Consider the following 19,732-nt stretch of genomic DNA (forward strand, 5'->3'; position numbering starts at 1 on the left):
CTTCAGCACTCCAGATGTTGTGGACTACATCACCCATACTGCTCTTACACCCATAATGCTGGCAAAGCTCCATGGGAGGTGTAGTCTAAAACATTTGGAATGTCGAAGGTTGCCTATGCCTGAACTAGACTAAGAGGGCCATTTGTAATACAGCACCCAGTTGTATAGTTGGCTCTGATTATCTTTTTGGCAAAAAAAATACTAATATCCCCTACTGGCCCATAAACGCATAGCTGCTGGCGGCCCCTGATTGCCCTGGCTCGAACCCTTACTGAAGTCCCAGATGGGTCAGTCCTCCCTGCTTTAGTGAGCACGAAATGTATATTACTCTCATATATTTAAAATCAAACAAATACTCATAAGATAAATGTCTAAATACCTGTGGTTTTGCAGCACCTACAAGAACTGTAAAGATGAGTATCAATTTTATCTGTTTTTGAATTTATTTTTCCATATCACGGTCTGGAGTGTTCCTATAAGATCTAAGTTCCGGCTGACATTTAGGCTACTTTGTCATCACTTATATCATTAATGAATGCCAATGTAAATGTTTAAAATATACAACAGAAAATATGCACAACGTGGAAGTAGGTATAGTGTACTAGCTCAAAAACACCTGTAAAGTGGTATCCCCTACACCACTTAAAACATAGAATTATACATACATAAAACAAGTGGAGCTTTTAGATTTCAGCAGGCGTTCTGTAAAAGTAAAATACATACAGAAAATAGTGCAATATGTCTATAACACAGTATATAGAAAAGGGTTAAAATATTTGTCAAACTCACAAGCCTGGAGTCATACCCTCATATGACTCTGGTGGTATAAGCCTCTGGACCATTTGGGGGTTGTCCAGACCCTTCTTTGGCAGCGTGCTGGATGTTGAGTAATTCCTTTGGTGTCTTTCTGACTGGTTTCCAAAATAGGAGTAAGTACCCAGTGTGTCAGGATTTAAAAAACGATTTATTCCAAAGAAATATAAAAACAAGATATATATATAATAAAAAATACTTATCCCAGGTAATACTGGGTAGACTCAATAGTCTCAAGTTCAAGTAGATAGTCCAAAACGCGTTTCGCCTTCTCATAAGGCTTCCTCAGTTGGCTGTTCTGTGTTCCGTCTGTTCCAGTGGCTTTTTAAATGCCTTGTTTGCCGGTTTCACTAATTTTGTCGTTTACTTCCGGTTTCGGCACTTCCGGTTTCGGCACTTCCGGTTTCGGCACTTCCGGTTTCGGCACTTCCGGTTTGCGTCCTTTTGGAACGCAACGTGCGTTCCAACATCAGTTTCGTCGTTGGACTTCCGTGTGTGGGCAATTCAACAAGCTTTATTGACATAAGGAAGTGTCCATGTGCGAGAAATACTTCATATAGGAATAATTTAAGTAGAGAAGTTCGTATATTCAGAAAATTGGTACAGTATGGACTCATACATATAATATAATATTCATACTAATAAAAAATTAATTTAAAAGGTGGTTCTTTGCATTTTTGATAAGTGGACAAGCTGGGTCTACTAAAAAAAAAGGGATACACATATAAAGGAGGTAAAAGCATAATAAATACTAAAATGCATATTAATTCATAAAGTGACATAGTTCAAAATCTTTGTTTAGCCCATATGGTATCATGGTATTAAAATTGAAGATAAATTTCATTTCCTCCTTCCCTATCTTTCTAATATAGTCTCCTCCTCTCCAATCTTTTGATACTTGCTTTATTGCACTAAAGAACATTCCTTCAGGGTTTTTTTGGTGTATGATTCTGAAGTGATTGGAGACGCTATGTGACTCCAATCCATTTTTAATATTTCTTGTGTGTTCAGCCACCCTAATCTTAAGGCTTCGAATTGTACGGCCTATGTAGAGGAGGTTGCAGGGACATTTTAAAACGTAAATCACCCCCTTAGAGTGGCACGTGAGGTGATCTTTTATGGTAAATTTCCTATTAATAAAGGGTTCTAGGTCTGTTATGTGTCTTTTTTTATTTTTAGTGTTCTTGCACGCTAGGCATTGCCCGCATCCATAGAATCCTTTATTCATTGTGAAAAAGTTTTTCTTTATTTTTGTTTCTCTATTGCAACTTTGTACTAAGGTATTTTTTAGATTCTTGGCTCCCCTGAAAATTATTTTTGGTTTATCGGGCAGGATATTCTTGAGGACTGGATCGTCTCGTAAGATATGCCAGTGCTTATTTATAATTTTATTAATTTTCTTGTTGTTACCATTAAAATTGCATATAAAAGGAATGTTATTACTACTCCATTTAGGGTCTTTCTTTTTGTTTTTGTATACCAGAAGTTCCTTCCTCGGTATTTTTAGGACATTTTCTAGGGCTGCCTGTAGTGAAGAATCCTCATAGCCTTTTTGTAAAAATTGAATTTTGATCTTATTGGCTTGTCTTAAATAATCTTGGTCACTCGAACAGTTCCTTCTAATTCTTAGGAACTGTCCTCTGGGTGCATTGGTTAACCAAGGAGTGTGGTGACAACTTTCCTTGCGAATGTAGCCGTTCGCATCTACTTCTTTAAAGTGATTTTTGGTTGCAATCTTCATGTCTGTTATATGAATATCTAGATCTAAAAAATTGATGTGTTGAGTGTTGATCTGTGCCGTCAGAACTAAGTTCCATTCGTTAGTGTTTAAATAGGAAATGAAGGAGTTGAGGTCCATAGCATTTCCTGTCCAGATAAAAAATATGTCGTCTATATAACGGCGATAGTTCACCAAGTTCGATCCCCATGGGTGTCCTTGATATACGTGCTGTTCTTCCCAATACGCCATGAACAGGTTCGCATAGCTGGGGGCGAACTTGGTGCCCATCGCCGTCCCCCTAACCTGTAGGTAAAAAACTTCATTGAACCAAAAAAAATTGTTGGTTAAAATAAGGTGTATGCCTTCTAAAATGAATAAAACTTGTTCTCTTTTAAAATTGTGTTTTTCTAAAAAATATTGCACGGCTTCCAATCCCTTTTCGTGAGGTATTATGCTGTATAACGAAGTCACATCACATGTGACTAAAAAATTCCCTTCCTTCCTTCCTTCCTGACGGTTCTGACGGCACAGATCAACACTCAACACATCAATTTTTTAGATCTAGATATTCATATAACAGACATGAAGATTGCAACCAAAAATCACTTTAAAGAAGTAGATGCGAACGGCTACATTCGCAAGGAAAGTTGTCACCACACTCCTTGGTTAACCAATGCACCCAGAGGACAGTTCCTAAGAATTAGAAGGAACTGTTCGAGTGACCAAGATTATTTAAGACAAGCCAATAAGATCAAAATTCAATTTTTACAAAAAGGCTATGAGGATTCTTCACTACAGGCAGCCCTAGAAAATGTCCTAAAAATACCGAGGAAGGAACTTCTGGTATACAAAAACAAAAAGAAAGACCCTAAATGGAGTAGTAATAACATTCCTTTTATATGCAATTTTAATGGTAACAACAAGAAAATTAATAAAATTATAAATAAGCACTGGCATATCTTACGAGACGATCCAGTCCTCAAGAATATCCTGCCCGATAAACCAAAAATAATTTTCAGGGGAGCCAAGAATCTAAAAAATACCTTAGTACAAAGTTGCAATAGAGAAACAAAAATAAAGAAAAACTTTTTCACAATGAATAAAGGATTCTATGGATGCGGGCAATGCCTAGCGTGCAAGAACACTAAAAATAAAAAAAGACACATAACAGACCTAGAACCCTTTATTAATAGGAAATTTACCATAAAAGATCACCTCACGTGCCACTCTAAGGGGGTGATTTACGTTTTAAAATGTCCCTGCAACCTCCTCTACATAGGCCGTACAATTCGAAGCCTTAAGATTAGGGTGGCTGAACACACAAGAAATATTAAAAATGGATTGGAGTCACATAGCGTCTCCAATCACTTCAGAATCATACACCAAAAAAACCCTGAAGGAATGTTCTTTAGTGCAATAAAGCAAGTATCAAAAGATTGGAGAGGAGGAGACTATATTAGAAAGATAGGGAAGGAGGAAATGAAATTTATCTTCAATTTTAATACCATGATACCATATGGGCTAAACAAAGATTTTGAACTATGTCACTTTATGAATTAATATGCATTTTAGTATTTATTATGCTTTTACCTCCTTTATATGTGTATCCCTTTTTTTTTAGTAGACCCAGCTTGTCCACTTATCAAAAATGCAAAGAACCACCTTTTAAATTAATTTTTTATTAGTATGAATATTATATTATATGTATGAGTCCATACTGTACCAATTTTCTGAATATACGAACTTCTCTACTTAAATTATTCCTATATGAAGTATTTCTCGCACATGGACACTTCCTTATGTCAATAAAGCTTGTTGAATTGCCCACACACGGAAGTCCAACGACGAAACTGATGTTGGAACGCACGTTGCGTTCCAAAAGGACGCAAACCGGAAGTGCCGAAACCGGAAGTGCCGAAACCGGAAGTGCCGAAACCGGAAGTGCCGAAACCGGAAGTAAACGACAAAATTAGTGAAACCGGCAAACAAGGCATTTAAAAAGCCACTGGAACAGACGGAACACAGAACAGCCAACTGAGGAAGCCTTATGAGAAGGCGAAACGCGTTTTGGACTATCTACTTGAACTTGAGACTATTGAGTCTACCCAGTATTACCTGGGATAAGTATTTTTTATTATATATATATCTTGTTTTTATATTTCTTTGGAATAAATCGTTTTTTAAATCCTGACACACTGGGTACTTACTCCTATTTTGGAAACCAGTCAGAAAGACACCAAAGGAATTACTCAACATCCAGCACGCTGCCAAAGAAGGGTCTGGACAACCCCCAAATGGTCCAGAGGCTTATACCACCAGAGTCATATGAGGGTATGACTCCAGGCTTGTGAGTTTGACAAATATTTTAACCCTTTTCTATATACTGTGTTATAGACATATTGCACTATTTTCTGTATGTATTTTACTTTTACAGAACGCCTGCTGAAATCTAAAAGCTCCACTTGTTTTATGTATGTATAAGTAAATGTTTAAAAGGTTCTTAGGGCCCCCTGGGTCTTGCATATTTTGGTGAGACCTGAGCAATAGCACCTTAACAAATCAGCTAAAACACAATCTCCATAGAGAAGCATTTGGAGACACATCTCTCATGCTGCTTCACGCTGGATAGGGCAATTACTGGATGCCTGCAACATGAGCCAGTCCTGCAATATTTAACCTGTGGCGGTCCCAAGTATTTGATATCTGGTGACCGACAGTTCTAATGCCTGAGGCCTTTAATGACACAGTGGATATTTTCAGAAAGATTGCAGTAGATAGTGTTTGCCTGTAGCACCAGGATGTGATGAGACAATGTTCAGGACACTCACCCAAACAAGTCATAACTGGTGGCAATGTAGTCATGGGACACAGGGACTGCATCTCATATGCATGCATGGATCTCCTTGAAGGACAGCTCAGGTCCTACTAATGGACGTTATGGGGGTAATGTCACACTTTGAGACTTTGGGTTTGATAAAGGCCTTGCGGGACCAAAACGTCACCATTTCGTTTGGCATCTTGAAATAAATTATCCAAAACTAAGGTTTGTGCTGGACAATCTTGATTTACTTGGTATTTATTTGAGCTTTGGGCAGAGTCTGGGTCCATGAACCCTTTTTGAAATTAAGTCTCTTATGTTTCATACTTAGGGACTTCAACAGCCCCCAACTATCAAACCCATATCGATGCACAAAAAGGCTTCTCACCCTCACATATTTACTAATCAAAGAAAATCTCAACAACACAGATATAACAGAGCCTAGTATATTGTGAGGCTTTGATATTTTTATATGAATTACAGATTCCTTTTTTATTTTTAAAAAGCTGATTTCCATTTCACTATATTTATTAACATTTTAGTTAACATTTTATGCCTACAACAGTTGGAATGTGACAGTATATGATTTAAACACAAAACAAAAGTTCATGTATGTATTTAGCAAATATAATTAGTCCATAAAATGTTTCACAGTTTGTACTGTTATCATATAATTTTGTATGCTGTGTGTGCTTGTATTTCATGCAATAGTGCAAGATTGGTTTTTTTTTCTGTTTAGACAGAGATAGAGTGCCATAGATAAATTTAGGAATATATGGGAAAAGGCACACAACTGGGACTGCACTAAACAAAATAAATTGAAATTAGACGGCAGTAAACAAAATATTCTATTGTAGATGTGTCACTAGGTTTAAATTATATTGGCTTTTGGTAATGGAATATCACTGCAACATTGCTGTTGTCACGGGGATGTCCTTGATGAGAATCACTCAGAATACTTTTTTCTGTGCAAATCATGTAGACATTATTCTATTTTCCTTGTGTTTGCCTACTTTACAACAAATTAAAAAATGTCAATTGATGTAAATCCTTGTACATAAATGCCTAATAATACCCTCATAACAAAGTTTTCTTTTATTTGTATTATCATTACTGTGCAAGAATAGACTGTGTCTTGTGTGTTTTTCATTAGCCAATTGTATTTAAATGTTTGTTTTGAGTAATTAAAAGGACACTCTATGCACCTAAACAATTTTAGCCAAGTAAAGTGGTTTAGATATATAGATCATGCCTCTGCAGTCTCAGTGTTCAATTCTCTGCAATTAGGAGGTGAATCACTCTGTTTATTCTGCCTTATTAATTCCTCCTCTGGCTGTAACTTACACAGCCTTCCTACGGTCTTCTGGAAAATGGGGTCTTAATTTGAAAACCTATTGCACAGTGAGTTTACTTTAGAATTTCTTATCTACTTCTCTGTTATTTACCTGTGAGAGCCTGCAACAGCCTTGTGTGTAAGTTCAATTCACAGAGAATGAGATAACTTCTAAACTAAACACTCTGTGCTGTAAGATGCAATTTAAAATGAAACCAACTTTTCATGCAGGCTGTGTAAGTCACCACCAGGGGAGGTATGGATAGTGCTTCATAAACAGAATCAAAAGTGATTTAACTCCTAATTGGCAGCGAATTGAGTAGTAAGATTGCTGGAGCATGATCAATGCACCAAAACTGCTTTATTGAGAAAAAGTTGTTTTGGTGCATAGATTGTCCATTAAAAAAATTTAGCAGCATTTTCAAGAATTGTACATATTAGATAATATATGTAGTGCACATTAGGCATATTGCCAGTTAAAGCTTATAGTTTCTTGAAAGTTGTATTCTTCCCTTAAAACATTTCCTTAAAACTTTAGGAGGAAATCAGGCATATCACTTGGATTCTCAGCCTTCTTGCTGCTCCTCCCACTCATCTATTATTACTGCTGAGACATGGGCTGAGCTCCCAAGTGGTCCGACGGACAGGAGAGGACCTAGTAGGGTGGTTTGAAGAATGTCATGCTGGATGCTGCATGTCTTCCCATGTGGAGCGTCGGTTGTAGAGGAAACCGGTGGTCGGGTGAGTGGTCATTGCGTGCACCTTGCTCCAGGTGCGCCATGACATTAGGCTTCTTTATTTACTGTATTGAGAACATAATGGCTTGTTTCACTAAAACAATCATTATTTTGTTTCTAGGCAGACAATGTAATAGAGCAGCAGGAAATGCTAGCAGAATGCTTGGTTGTATAGGGAGAGGTATTAGCAGTAGAAAGAGGGAAGTGCTCATGCCATTGTACAGAACACTGGTGAGACCTCACGTGGAGTACTGTACACAGTACTGGAGACCATATCTTCAGAAGGATATTGATACCTTAGAGAGAGTTCAAAGAAGGGCTACTAAACTGGTTCATGGATTGCAGGATAAAACTTACCAGGAAAGGTTAAAGGATCTTAACATGTATAGCTTGGTGGAAAGACGAGACAGGGGGGATATGATAGAAACATTTAAATACATAAAGGGAATCAACACAGTAAAGGAGGAGACTATATTTAAAAGAAGAAAAACTACCACAACAAGAGGACATAGTCTAAAATTAGAGGGACAAAGGTTTAAAAACAATATCAGGAAGTATTACTTTACTGAGAGGGTAGTGGATGCATGGAATAGCCTTCCAGCTGAAGTGGTAGAGGTTAACACAGTAAAGGAGTTTAAGCATGTGTGGGATAGGCATAAGGCTATCCTAACTATAAGATAATGCCAGGGACTAATGAAAGTATTTAGAAAACTGGGCAGACTAGATGGGCCGAATGGTTCTTATCTGCTGTCACATTCTATGTTTCTATGTTTCTATGTTGTATCTCTTAGTGAGGGTCCACTTTCTGACTTGCTGATATTTTTTGTTCTTTTCTTACATTAAAGCTGAAACTGTAGCTTTGTAATCTCCCAAATAATGGCACACTAGACAATTGTAAGGTCATTTACTAAACCGAGAATTAAAAGTGAATTTAAAGCCAAAATAGCCAAATAAAAATAAAAATATTTAAGCAATGCTGCAAGTTTGTCTACTTTGGCCTAAAATCTGAAATTCACTTGGAATTCTCACTTTGGTGAATAACTCTTTTACACTCTATTACTTTTCTTTAAAATCACTTGTGATGGAACGCCGTCACTGAGTGCCATATTCCCACCTGCCTGCTGTCTATTTGCCTGTTGTCCCATTTTTGTTTCCCGTGTACTTCGTGTAATATGCCCTGTTTACCATTTGGGAGCGCTCATACGAACAAGGACCACCCCGGTACCCCATTAGAATGTTCACACCAATCAATTAGATCGCTCGCACTCATAACCGAAGTGCGAAACCTCAAGGGAAGTAATGAATGAATGCTCCACTGGGTGGCCGCTGTTTCGTATAGATGAACGTCAACTGGGGGGGAATTCGTATCCCGAAAGGAGATGATTCCCTTGCATGGGTTTCGCACTGTCGGGGATCCCTGAGATTGGTGAGGACACTTGTGGGGTACTGGCGGTTCTGATCACCCTAACTCCTCCTAAAAGAGCATAATCACTATCCGGGCTAGTGACTGCCCAAAGAGCGCGCTCTCTGGTGCTACCTACGTGGAGATATCCACCAGAAAGAGAGACGCAAGCCCAGCAGAGAATCGTTCGAATTGTGAGTCGGCCTCACAGCCGCAGAGTCCCACTGGCCCCCTGGAAGTCCGTGCCAGCCAATAGGAGAAAGGCTGCCATTCAAACTGGTTTTGCACCCTTGCCCCTGATTGGCAAGCAAAACAACTCCCCGCCCCAAGCGCAGATTGGCGCGATTTGGTTTTATGCCCTTTTCCCTGATTGGCCAGCGGAACGCCTCCCAGAATGCTGATTGGCGCAAATTGGTTCGCACCCTTTCTCCAGATTGGCTGTGCTTGGTTTAGGCGCAAAGTTTGAATTTACCGGACTAAACCAAGCAACACCGTGAAACTAATTTCGGAGATGTACAGAGCCTCAAGCCCAGACTGTGGATTTCTCGGGCTCTGAACATCCGATAGCCCAGTTATTTCCCGGGATCCTAGCTAGGATCCAGGGATATATGTTTTATGTGTGTGCTCCACTTCCTTCCCAGGGTGCATGGGGCCCCCAAGTGTTCCCCAATGTATATGATGTACTTTACTGTTGTACTGTTGGTATTTCCCAGGGCGGGAGAAGGCTCTCTGTAAACCATCCCCCTCCAGCCTGGGACTGAGGGATTTGTACTGAAGAGAATGGAGAGCCCCTGCAAGAGGTCTGTGTATAAATTAAGCCTATACCAATAAACCTCCAGAGCTGTGTGTCATCCAGTTACTGGGGGGGAGGGGGGGGAGAATGGCTGTCTGCCAGTTCTAAAGTTTCCTGAGGGGCTTAAGGAAGGTAATAGCGGAGGTAACTGGTCTGGTTACCCGTGGTCCGCTACATCACTCTTTTGGTTTTAATTTCTCTGCTTTCATTAATGTGCTAATTTTTAATTCTAGCATGTTGCTTATAACATTCATCATCTGATGTTTCAAATAATCAATTGGTTGAAAGGCAACTATGCACTTAAAATGACTCCTAAGACAAGTCATGAACTACTCATCTAAGGCTAAAGAACCTTATATTGAGTGAGTGCTTACCTCAATTCACTAGCAAATTGTCAGATTGTCTCCACTCATCTCAGAAGGAAAGTACAACTTAATCAAATTTATATCCTGTTGATGAATTCAGTTGATTGCATAATATATAATCACTATAACACATTTTGTAGTTGTCCTCATATGATCTCACATGATCTTGCATAAATGTTTTTTTCAAAGAGTTTATATTGCAGCTCACCATGAATTCTAGAGCTTAATATTTTAAGAAGAAAGTACACAGAGACATCTACTTGCTGAATGATATAATTACACATACCTAACAAGTGCATTATAAAAGCAAATACAAGTAAATGCTTACTAGACCGACAAACAATAACAAAAACCATGAAAATAAATCCTGTAGGCACAATAAAAAGGTATCTCATTGAATTGGTTATAGTGCCTGGAGTCACCTGGCACTGTCCATTTATTCTGCATTAAACCATTGTCACGCAGTTAATCACTAAATAAGGGTCCCTGGCTATAGCCTAAAACTCTACTGCGAGTAAGACCATAGACATATGTCTATGGGTAAGACAATGATTACACACTTCCTTCAAGCCATTCCATACATTGCCAGTAATAAGCGCTGTGATGGACTGAAGCTCTCATCCAATCAAATCCAGCCATTGATGCTCAGGCTAATACTTCCTCATTAACCCAAGGAGCACAGAAGGGACAGGTTGCTGGGGACTCAATAAAACATTATAAACAGTTTACCGCTGAATGAAGGAACAGAGTCGGGGCATCCACACACTAAAACCACCACTCTTCAGGCCCCTAAAGCACTTTGATTTGCTAAAATGTTTTGTGTGAAGAGTGTGTCCCTTTTTTTCTTTTTGCAAGCAGTACACATTTCAATTGCATTTGCAACTTTAATAAATTAAAGGAATACTATAGTCACCGAGACCACTTAATCTCAATGAAGATGTCTGGGTGCAGAAGTCCTTTAGTTTTAACCCTGCACAGTAAAACACTGCATTTTTTTTTTCCCCGAAACTACATTTCTATCAAAACTAAAGAATATGAATAGAGATTTGGGCCAGAGCGCAGGTAACGTTATCTTTGTTTTTACTAAAGAATTCAAGTACTTTGAGGACGAGAAAAAAGTTCAGAGAATCTCAATAGCCTGACATACTGTCATACTCAGGTCTCAACACTGTTAAACACTTTGAAAAATACTATGTGAAGGTGAAACGCGTTAGTGTTTTATTGGTGTTTTATACTATATTTTTGGTTTTACTATTTTGGCTATAAATAAAACTAGTTTTTATCGAATTTGGACCTTTCTGTTTTTATCTCTGAAGATTTTTACCTGGAGGATTCATACTTCAGTTTCCTAGGCGGGGAAGATGCTACCTAAACTATATAGGATTGAGCATGACTTTACTGTGCTTTCAGTTTGTGAGTATACCTCCTTTTATTATTTATTTATTTATTTTAGCTATACAGAGAGCACTGTCTTTTGTTTTTGTTTTGATTTTATACGCTGGTGAACTCTTTAAAACGACATATTGAAAGAGGCCACTTCTATGAAGTTGACCACCACATGCTGCTGACCGGTCCAAAGATACCTTTCCACATAACATTAAGACTGGGACCAAGATCAGCATATCCACAGACGGGGATTGTACCGTCCATATATCTGGAGCTGATTTCAAGCTTCAGAAGATTGTAAGTGCATTTCCTTTTTTTATTTATCATCATCAGCATTAAAAATACTGCACCATATTCCGTTTTATTTGTCCTCTTGTTTTACGTATCATTTCATCTTATTTGAGTTAAGGACACTTATGAAGGTGCTGCTTCCCTGCATTCCAATATCTATGTTTTTTGTAACAAATTCTATTGTTTGGATTCAGAGAAATCAATATTTGGAAGTACGAGTGGCCAGAGGGGTGGATACCTACCCAGTAGGTGGAGCGGGCAGAGGGGTTGATGCCATCCTGGAAGATGGAGTGGGTAGAGGAGCCTGTATCTATCCACACCTTCATGGAATCATAGTGGTGGACCCTGGTTGTGTAGTAGAAGTTACAGATAATGTAGCAGGACTGGTATGGTTTCAAAGTTTGCAACCAATTATCACTATTCCTATTACAGAGACAGCTAGAAATAGTCCTATCTTGCTGTTCCAAGCAAAACGGTGTTTTTAAATACACTTTTTACTACTGACGTACAGCGTCGTTGGTTATGAACTTAAGACTCATCACAATGTACACTGTTCATTGGTTATGAAGAGATTAAACCCTATGACATTTTCAAGGCTTAGAACTCATTCAAAGTTGAGTTTGTTGCATCGTGTATATTGCACCATTTAGTCCCAGAGGATCCATTGGGATACAAAAGGATTTCTTTTATATCTGTTATAAATGAGTATTTGATGAAAGCTCCTTGTCACGGGTGCTCCATTAATGGCCCTATATAAACATTGTACTGCAGAGAACCGAGAGTGGAGGGTGCCCCGTATAATTAGGTCCTTGCATACAATTTAGATAGAGAAGGACCTGACCAGAAACAGGGCACATTGGCATTTAAATAAAATTGAAAGGCTTTAAAGCAAGTTTGAAGATGATTTCATTGTATTTTGTGTGATACATGCCACTCCAGCATGCTATAATGAACCAGATGATGTAAAGGTTAGCTCCCGATACACTTTTATAAAGAAGTATGACTAAGATTAGATGCTTGTTTTTGAAAGCCTAAAACATCTCTGATTAATTATACACTTTGACACTAATTACCATGGGACACACAGTCTCTGATTATCAAAGGAGGAATCCCAGCTCTTACACAGAATGGAAGCCATTTATCAAGCAAATCTGCACCTGTTTGTGATTAATTACTGAGCAATGTTCTGTGTAGGTTGGTTTGCGGAACCTTCTTTAAACTATTGAAAATGATTTGTAAAAAGCATTCATGACAGAGCTGCTGAACCGTTACCAGGATATATATTTATGAAGATGCCAAGCAAAGATTGGCAAGTGCAGGCTTACTAGCTGCTGTGAATGACAACTCCCAAGATGCTCAGGTAACCAGATGCAGAAGTGGCTCAAGTGTAATTGGGTACACTGCCAAGGTTAATCACTAAACTGGAATTTTTTTTGTGAATCAATCAGGGAATTTCACATTTTAGAACAAGATGGTTGTTCACTAATAAGGTCTCCTTGTGACCCTTGCCTGTTTCTCGTTTACGATCCTGTATTGCCTGACCTGACCTTTGGCGTTCCTGGCTATTCTACGTTTAACCACATTTGTACTGTGAACTTGATTTTGTGCTAATTAGCTCTTTTCTGCATCATCTACTAAACTGAGTCCTAACACAATATTATGCAATAAACATGTTACTTACCAAAACCTAGTCACCTAGTAAGGAAAAGTCTTATGAATCAACATACACTATATGTGTGTAACCATGACAATGAATTCCTTAGTAACTAAAGTACGACTCTAACAGAAAAAAAGTTCACTTGTGTCTGTTCTGTAAAGTTATATTTCCATAAAACTCATTGCCATGGTTACACGGTATTATTTAGCCGTATTGTTTTATTAAGTATGAAGATATTTTGAGATGTAAGAAGACAAAGTGTGCTTAACAAAGCAAAGCATTTGAGTAAATAGACACAATGTAGATTTCTACAGTGGCTTGGTTAGAGATATTGGGTGAGATTGGAATGGACAATGTTCTAAAAAAGTGGTGAAAACGTTTAAACAGGGAAGAGTCACCAATTAAATGTCCTTGAAGGCTCCACTGGTTTCCAATCAGCTATGACCTCTACAATATAGTTAGGAGACAGATCAATTATAGCACTGACAAAGTTATTTAATAAACTCAAAATTGTTCTAATTAAAATCTGAATGACCAAATTTAGTCTTAAATACCCAAACTGTGAGAGTTTTTGAAAAACTATTCAATATTTTGTTTCAAGGTTAATAATCCCTTCTCTCTCACTTTCTCTTTTTTTTTTCTCTTGGTATAATATTATTTTTTGTAAGTATTTGAATGGTTGCTGATTTTTTAAATTTGTTGACATCTCAGTACCATTGTGCTTTAGAATATATGTTTATAAGACACTGGGGGAACGTGAGAAGCATTAAGATATGTATAAGATGAGCTAGGGGGAAGATGTTGAGATAGACACGTGGGGGTGGTGATATATAGAGAAGTATTCCCATTAATGTCCAAACACTTTTGATAAGTCATGGATTTTCTAAAGTTGTGCTCCTTCATGGATTAAAAGGTCAGCGTTTCACTAAACTAACCTCTCAAGCTAAACATGAATATACATTTTAAGTTATCTCCAGTATGTAATAATTGGATATAAAGTGATAGACTTGTACAGTGTATAGATTTTGCTATATGCATAAACCCCAGGAAAAAAATGAAATATCACCAATCTGTTTTAAGTTATATAGAATTATGTAATAATCATTATCAATTATTAATATAGCACTTTTCTCACATGGAGTCCCTGCTCCCCCCTCCACCCCCCCCAGTCCTGCTATGTGAATCATTGCAGTTTTACATTGCAGGACTAAGACTGCCTCTAGTGGCTGTTAATCAGACAGCCACTAAAGGCACTTACTGGTGGCTCACCAAATTTTGGTCGCCTAACTGACGTTTGACAACCGCCCCCGCTCTGCATGAGGACATCCAGTATCAGTTAAATCCCCAAAGGAAAGCATTGAACAATGATTTCCTATAGAGAGAGCCTAATGCACTTGTGGCGCTCCCCATCAGATGACATTGCACTGACCCAGTGCCAAGGGAGATTGGCGCTGGAATTGGAATAGTACACAAAGGGTATTTAACACTTTCCATGCCAGTGAAGGGGCGCAAGGGAGGAAGTGACCACTATGGAATCCCTTTAATACATTTCTGAAAATAGCAATTAAAAGATGCTCTATAACAATGCTACAATGCTAGTTTGGTTTTGTTTTCATTAATATCAAGCCTTCAAACACTAGAACTAGCTTAGGTACTAGTGTATCCCTAAGATGCTCACTAGAACGGATGAAATCATAGATCACAATATATGTATATTAAATTTAATTTATGCTAGAAGTCAACAAAATACAGACGTAGCTCCTTATTATTATTATTTATAAAGCACCAACAAATGTCACAGTACCGTACAATGCAAAGACTAACAGACATTTATTTATAACCTACCGAGTTAGACGCACAGGAACTGAGGGGTTTATGGCCCTGTTCAATGAGCGCACATGCGTGAAGAGGTCGGAGTCGAAGAGAACACCTAGGTAGTGAGCATGTGAGGTAGAGCTGAAGGTAGAGCCATTGACTTGAAGGGAAACAGACATGGGAGTAGCAAAACTTGAAGGAGGAAAGACCAGACGTTATATTTTGGACAGTTTAAGTTTAAGGAAGTGAGCAGCCATCCAGTTAGAAATAGCAGAGAGATGGTCAGAGACAAGAGTCAAGAGGGACGACGAGAGGTTGGTAGAGGATTGACAGATTTGCGTGTCATCCACATAAAAATTATATTGGAAGCCAAAGGAGCAGATGAGTTTACCGAGGGAGGCACTATAGATCGAGAACAGTAAAGGAACCAAGGACAGAAACTTGGGGAACAGCAATAGAGACAGGTTGGGGAGAAGAGGCACAGACAAAAAAAAAAAAAAAGCACTGAAAGAGCGCTGGGAGAGATAGAAAGAGCACCAGGAGAGAGCAGTATCCCGTAGATCGGGATTATGGAGGATGAGAAGAAGCTGTTGATGAACAACAGCATCAAAAGTAGCAAAAAGGGCAAAGAGAGGAGAATTAGGATAGAATAGTGACCATAAGATTTTGCAATGGATACATCATTGGATACTTTGGTCAGAGCCTTTTCAACAGAGTAACAAGAACGAAATCCAGACTGAAGAGGGTCAAGCAGAGAGTTGGATTTGAGGAAGTCAATCAATCTTGCATAGACAACTCTCTCAAGGATCTTGGAGGCAAACGGTAGTAGTGAGATAGATCGATAGTTTGATGGGGAGTTAGGGTCAAGGTTGGGCTTTTTCAGAATCAGGGTTACAGTTGCATGTATGCAGGATTAAGAAAATATGCCAGAGGAGAGGGAGAAATTGAATATTTTAGTGAGAGGGAGAGCAAGAGAAGGAGACAGAGTGTGAATGAGATATGAGGGAATAAGATCGAGGGAACAGGTGGTGGGGTGGGAGGATGGAAGCGGAGTGGAAAGGAGCAGGTAACAGAAAGCAGACAAAAGGCATCAGGGCAGTTGGTGTTGTTGATTGGGATATTAAAGTCCCCAAATATAAGGGAAGGAGTGCTATAGAAGAGGGGTAGCCAGGAAGAAAGGTGTTTCATTGACTAGATGTCCATATTCAGCCCTCTATGGCCAGAGACATACCATGTTTTTCTGGTCAAAATATGAATAAAATTTATATTACTAATGTGAAAGTGAAACTAGTAATATGGAGAATGAAAGGCCAGGCTGCTGGTGCCCTGAGGAACCCTGGTAATATTGTGACTCACAACTGGGGGATGACCCCCCACAGTTTACTAGTACCGTAACCACTATAAAGGTGTGTTGTGGTTATGGTGCTTAGACCACCTCTTTAAACAATATAACTTCGGAATCCAAACAGTAATTGTACCTGAAGACTAACTTAACTTTTTGTCCTCAAGACAATGTTATCTCAATGAAGCTTGAGTCCTGTGACGCATCATACCTTAACATGGTAAATCATACTTACTGTTACTCACAATGGGCAGCCTTTGATAGGCTGAGAGCATCAGCTGACCCTATCAGCCAATCACTGACAAGCATACTAAGCAGAGAAGGGAAAAAAGAATGTAGATGGACTCCCAGGGAGCATCTTTAGAAGAAATATTTTTTTTTTTCAAATTTATATATTGTTTTTATGATCAAAATGGTTCAGGGTACAGAATAGAAAATAGGAGGGTTAGGTAGCCATACAACATATTCATCCAGACATTAATATACGTATCACGCCATAATATGGTTACTTGCGGAATGGTCGGTCCATCACATCATCAATGGTTACGACAATGTATAATACAATTTCTCCTGAACCTGGTACTTAGATAAAATTGTTTTGAGGAAAAAGTGTCACTTTAAAATAAAGAGCTACTAAGAGTTATTTGTGTTGCTGTTCCAACTGTCTAAACAGAGGTAGTATTTGGTAAATATGCATCCAATAATGTGTTTATTTGCTTCTTAACTTTTCGTGTAATCAAGATATTAGGCAATCACAATACATTTCATCGCAAGTCATGGAATACAACCAAACAAAACAAAAAATCTTCAGACTCTGACATGAAGATATGTGATTGACATTATGACAGCTTACAATAATCAAAACAAAATGCTCCTGTTACCGTGACATATCTCCCATACCCATATATTGATCTCCATTTGCTAAATATGTTAAATTCTTCTTGCATATTTTAATCTGTCTGTTTTAATTCAATGATAAATATAGCAAAATGCATATATTACATATATGCTAATGCTTTATTTTAACACCAACAAGGCATGCAACATTCCTTAATAAAACAAATAAAAAGTATTCATTGTTTAAAAAAACTAAAAAAAAACTAAAGTGAACACCTAATCACCTAAGAATAATTCTGTACTGTCTCACAGACACCCAATCCATCAACTATAACCACAATAAGTACAACAGGTGTCGGAAATCAGAGCTGTTTCAACAAAATCAAGCATTAATCAAAAGTGTTTTTGCTTACATCCTCACAACAACAAAATTATACATACAATAAATTCCAGAGGAGTATATAAGGAATGTATATGTCACTATTTCTTATTTATAATACATTATAATACATATAATATATATAATTATGTAAAATATAATACTGTATATAATTCCACAATGAAGGTAATGAAAAACAAAATACACTGAACAAAATGTTTCAATAAATGATACAGTAGTAATACAGTCAAAAGTCTTGGATATTGTGTGATCTCTAAAAATGCATAACGAAAACTATTAAAATATGTTAATAAAATTGCAATCCTTTTCTATATGGAAGTTAAGCAGGATTTTAAAACTACTGACAACAGCGGACAAATTTAAAATTCAAAACCATGAAATACTTACATTCCTTGTAAACGCTGGACCATTTTGTCATTAGACTCCCTTTTGTTTAAGTCTGACGAGGTATACTTATGATAGTCCTCTGTTTCGGAAGCTGTAGTTTGCATTGTGTCTGCCCAAAGGTAACACAGTCACAATGAAGATATGAGCCAAAAAGTAAAAAACATTCCTTAGTCCATTTTATGCCAACAAACCAACGCATGTATTAAAGAATAAAATACAGCGGCTGGTCTGTAAAAAAAAACAAAAACAAAACAAAACACCCAGATGTGAAATAGATGAATGTATCGTTAGCTACTACTGCTATTCAACTTAGTAAGCCAGCCCACTGATTCGCCTTCTTTAGCAAAATTCAGCAGTTAGAACTCTGCTTCTGTTACATAGTAGAACCAGCTCGTGATAAGATGAAGGCAAGTGTCTGCATCAGCTCTCCCCTCATGCAGTTCTGTTTGTTACAGTTGTGTGCATTGAAGCACAAAAGCACTTTGTAATATACCAGGATTCATTGTCATGTAGAATAAAAGAGAAATACTTAAGCTCTCCATGAGAGACAGATTTGAGAAGGAGAATAAGAGATTTGAGAAAAAGGAAAAAGAAAAAAAAATAATAACACGAAAAACCACCTACCACAATCAGTGCATAGCCTAGGAAAATAGATAAGTTTAACCTTTAAAGTGCCAGACTCTGAATCATAATATATATATATATATATATATATATATATATATATATATATATATGTTTTATTTATTTATATTTACAGCTATGGTCAATGGGCAGGTGTATTTTAAGAAGCTTGCATCATGACCATCATCATCCAATACTGAAAAATGTCATAAATATTAATCTCTTTAGCAACGCCACACAGTAGGTAAATGTCAGATACACCAGTGGGTAAGGCAGCAGCTGCAACAAACACGTCCCTTGTTCTCGAAGTCCTTTAACACATGTGGTGAGAAAGAGAGCAGCAAATGGATTAGGGTACATGAGACAGCATGAGTCAGTACAGCGTTAAAATGAATCTCCAAAAATGGGTAACAGGTGTTTTATTCCTTTTAGACGTCTGCACGTTCTGGGATTAAGGGAAAGTATTTCAAGTGGAAATGGCATGACGTTAACAATTCTACAAGATGTGGCTTCTATAAATGCTGTGTCATGCATTTATGGTGGTGGTTATCTATATAACGATAGGTTCCACCGAATATAAATAAAATAAAATACATATATACTTAGGGCAGTTTTAGAATTTGTAATTTTCCCAAAAGCATATTTTTGGGTCACAATGTATGCAGTAGACTTTGAGATTAGTGTTGGGTCAAATCACGATTTGGGCGAATTTGCAGTGATCAGGTGATTGGCCAAATTCAAGAACTTCATGCCGAAATGTTCCTAAATCTCAGATTCATTCTGAACATGTTAATTTCAGGGTCATTATTCTGAAGTCTGCCTCTTGTGTCAAAAAAAGAGATGATTGATGGGAAACCGATAATTGCTGGCTTATTGTTGATTTTATTCCGTGAGTAATAGAGGGAAAAAATGAGCATTGGTTAAACAAAAATATAATATTTTGGTTTAACCAATTTGTCATTGCACTCAGACCAACAAAATATGTGTCATCGCCGGGTGCACTAAGCCTGGA

At 37.8% G+C, this 19,732-nt stretch overlaps 1 protein-coding gene across 1 annotated transcript in view; it reads right to left on the minus strand.

The window, feature by feature from the left end:
• Nucleotides 1-18,232, minus strand: part of PDE1A (phosphodiesterase 1A) — a 314,453-nt gene extending 296,221 nt beyond the window's left edge. Inside the window, exon 1 of the mRNA XM_063428688.1 lies at nt 18,097-18,232. Coding sequence (XP_063284758.1) covers nt 18,097-18,200 — 104 coding nt within the window. The 5' untranslated portion in view covers nt 18,201-18,232. The remainder of the gene's footprint in view (nt 1-18,096) is intronic.
• Nucleotides 18,233-19,732: the final 1,500 nt, after the last annotated feature.

The sequence above is a fragment of the Pelobates fuscus genome, chromosome 8, assembly GCF_036172605.1.
Source record: "Pelobates fuscus isolate aPelFus1 chromosome 8, aPelFus1.pri, whole genome shotgun sequence".
NCBI lineage: Eukaryota > Metazoa > Chordata > Amphibia > Anura > Pelobatidae > Pelobates > Pelobates fuscus.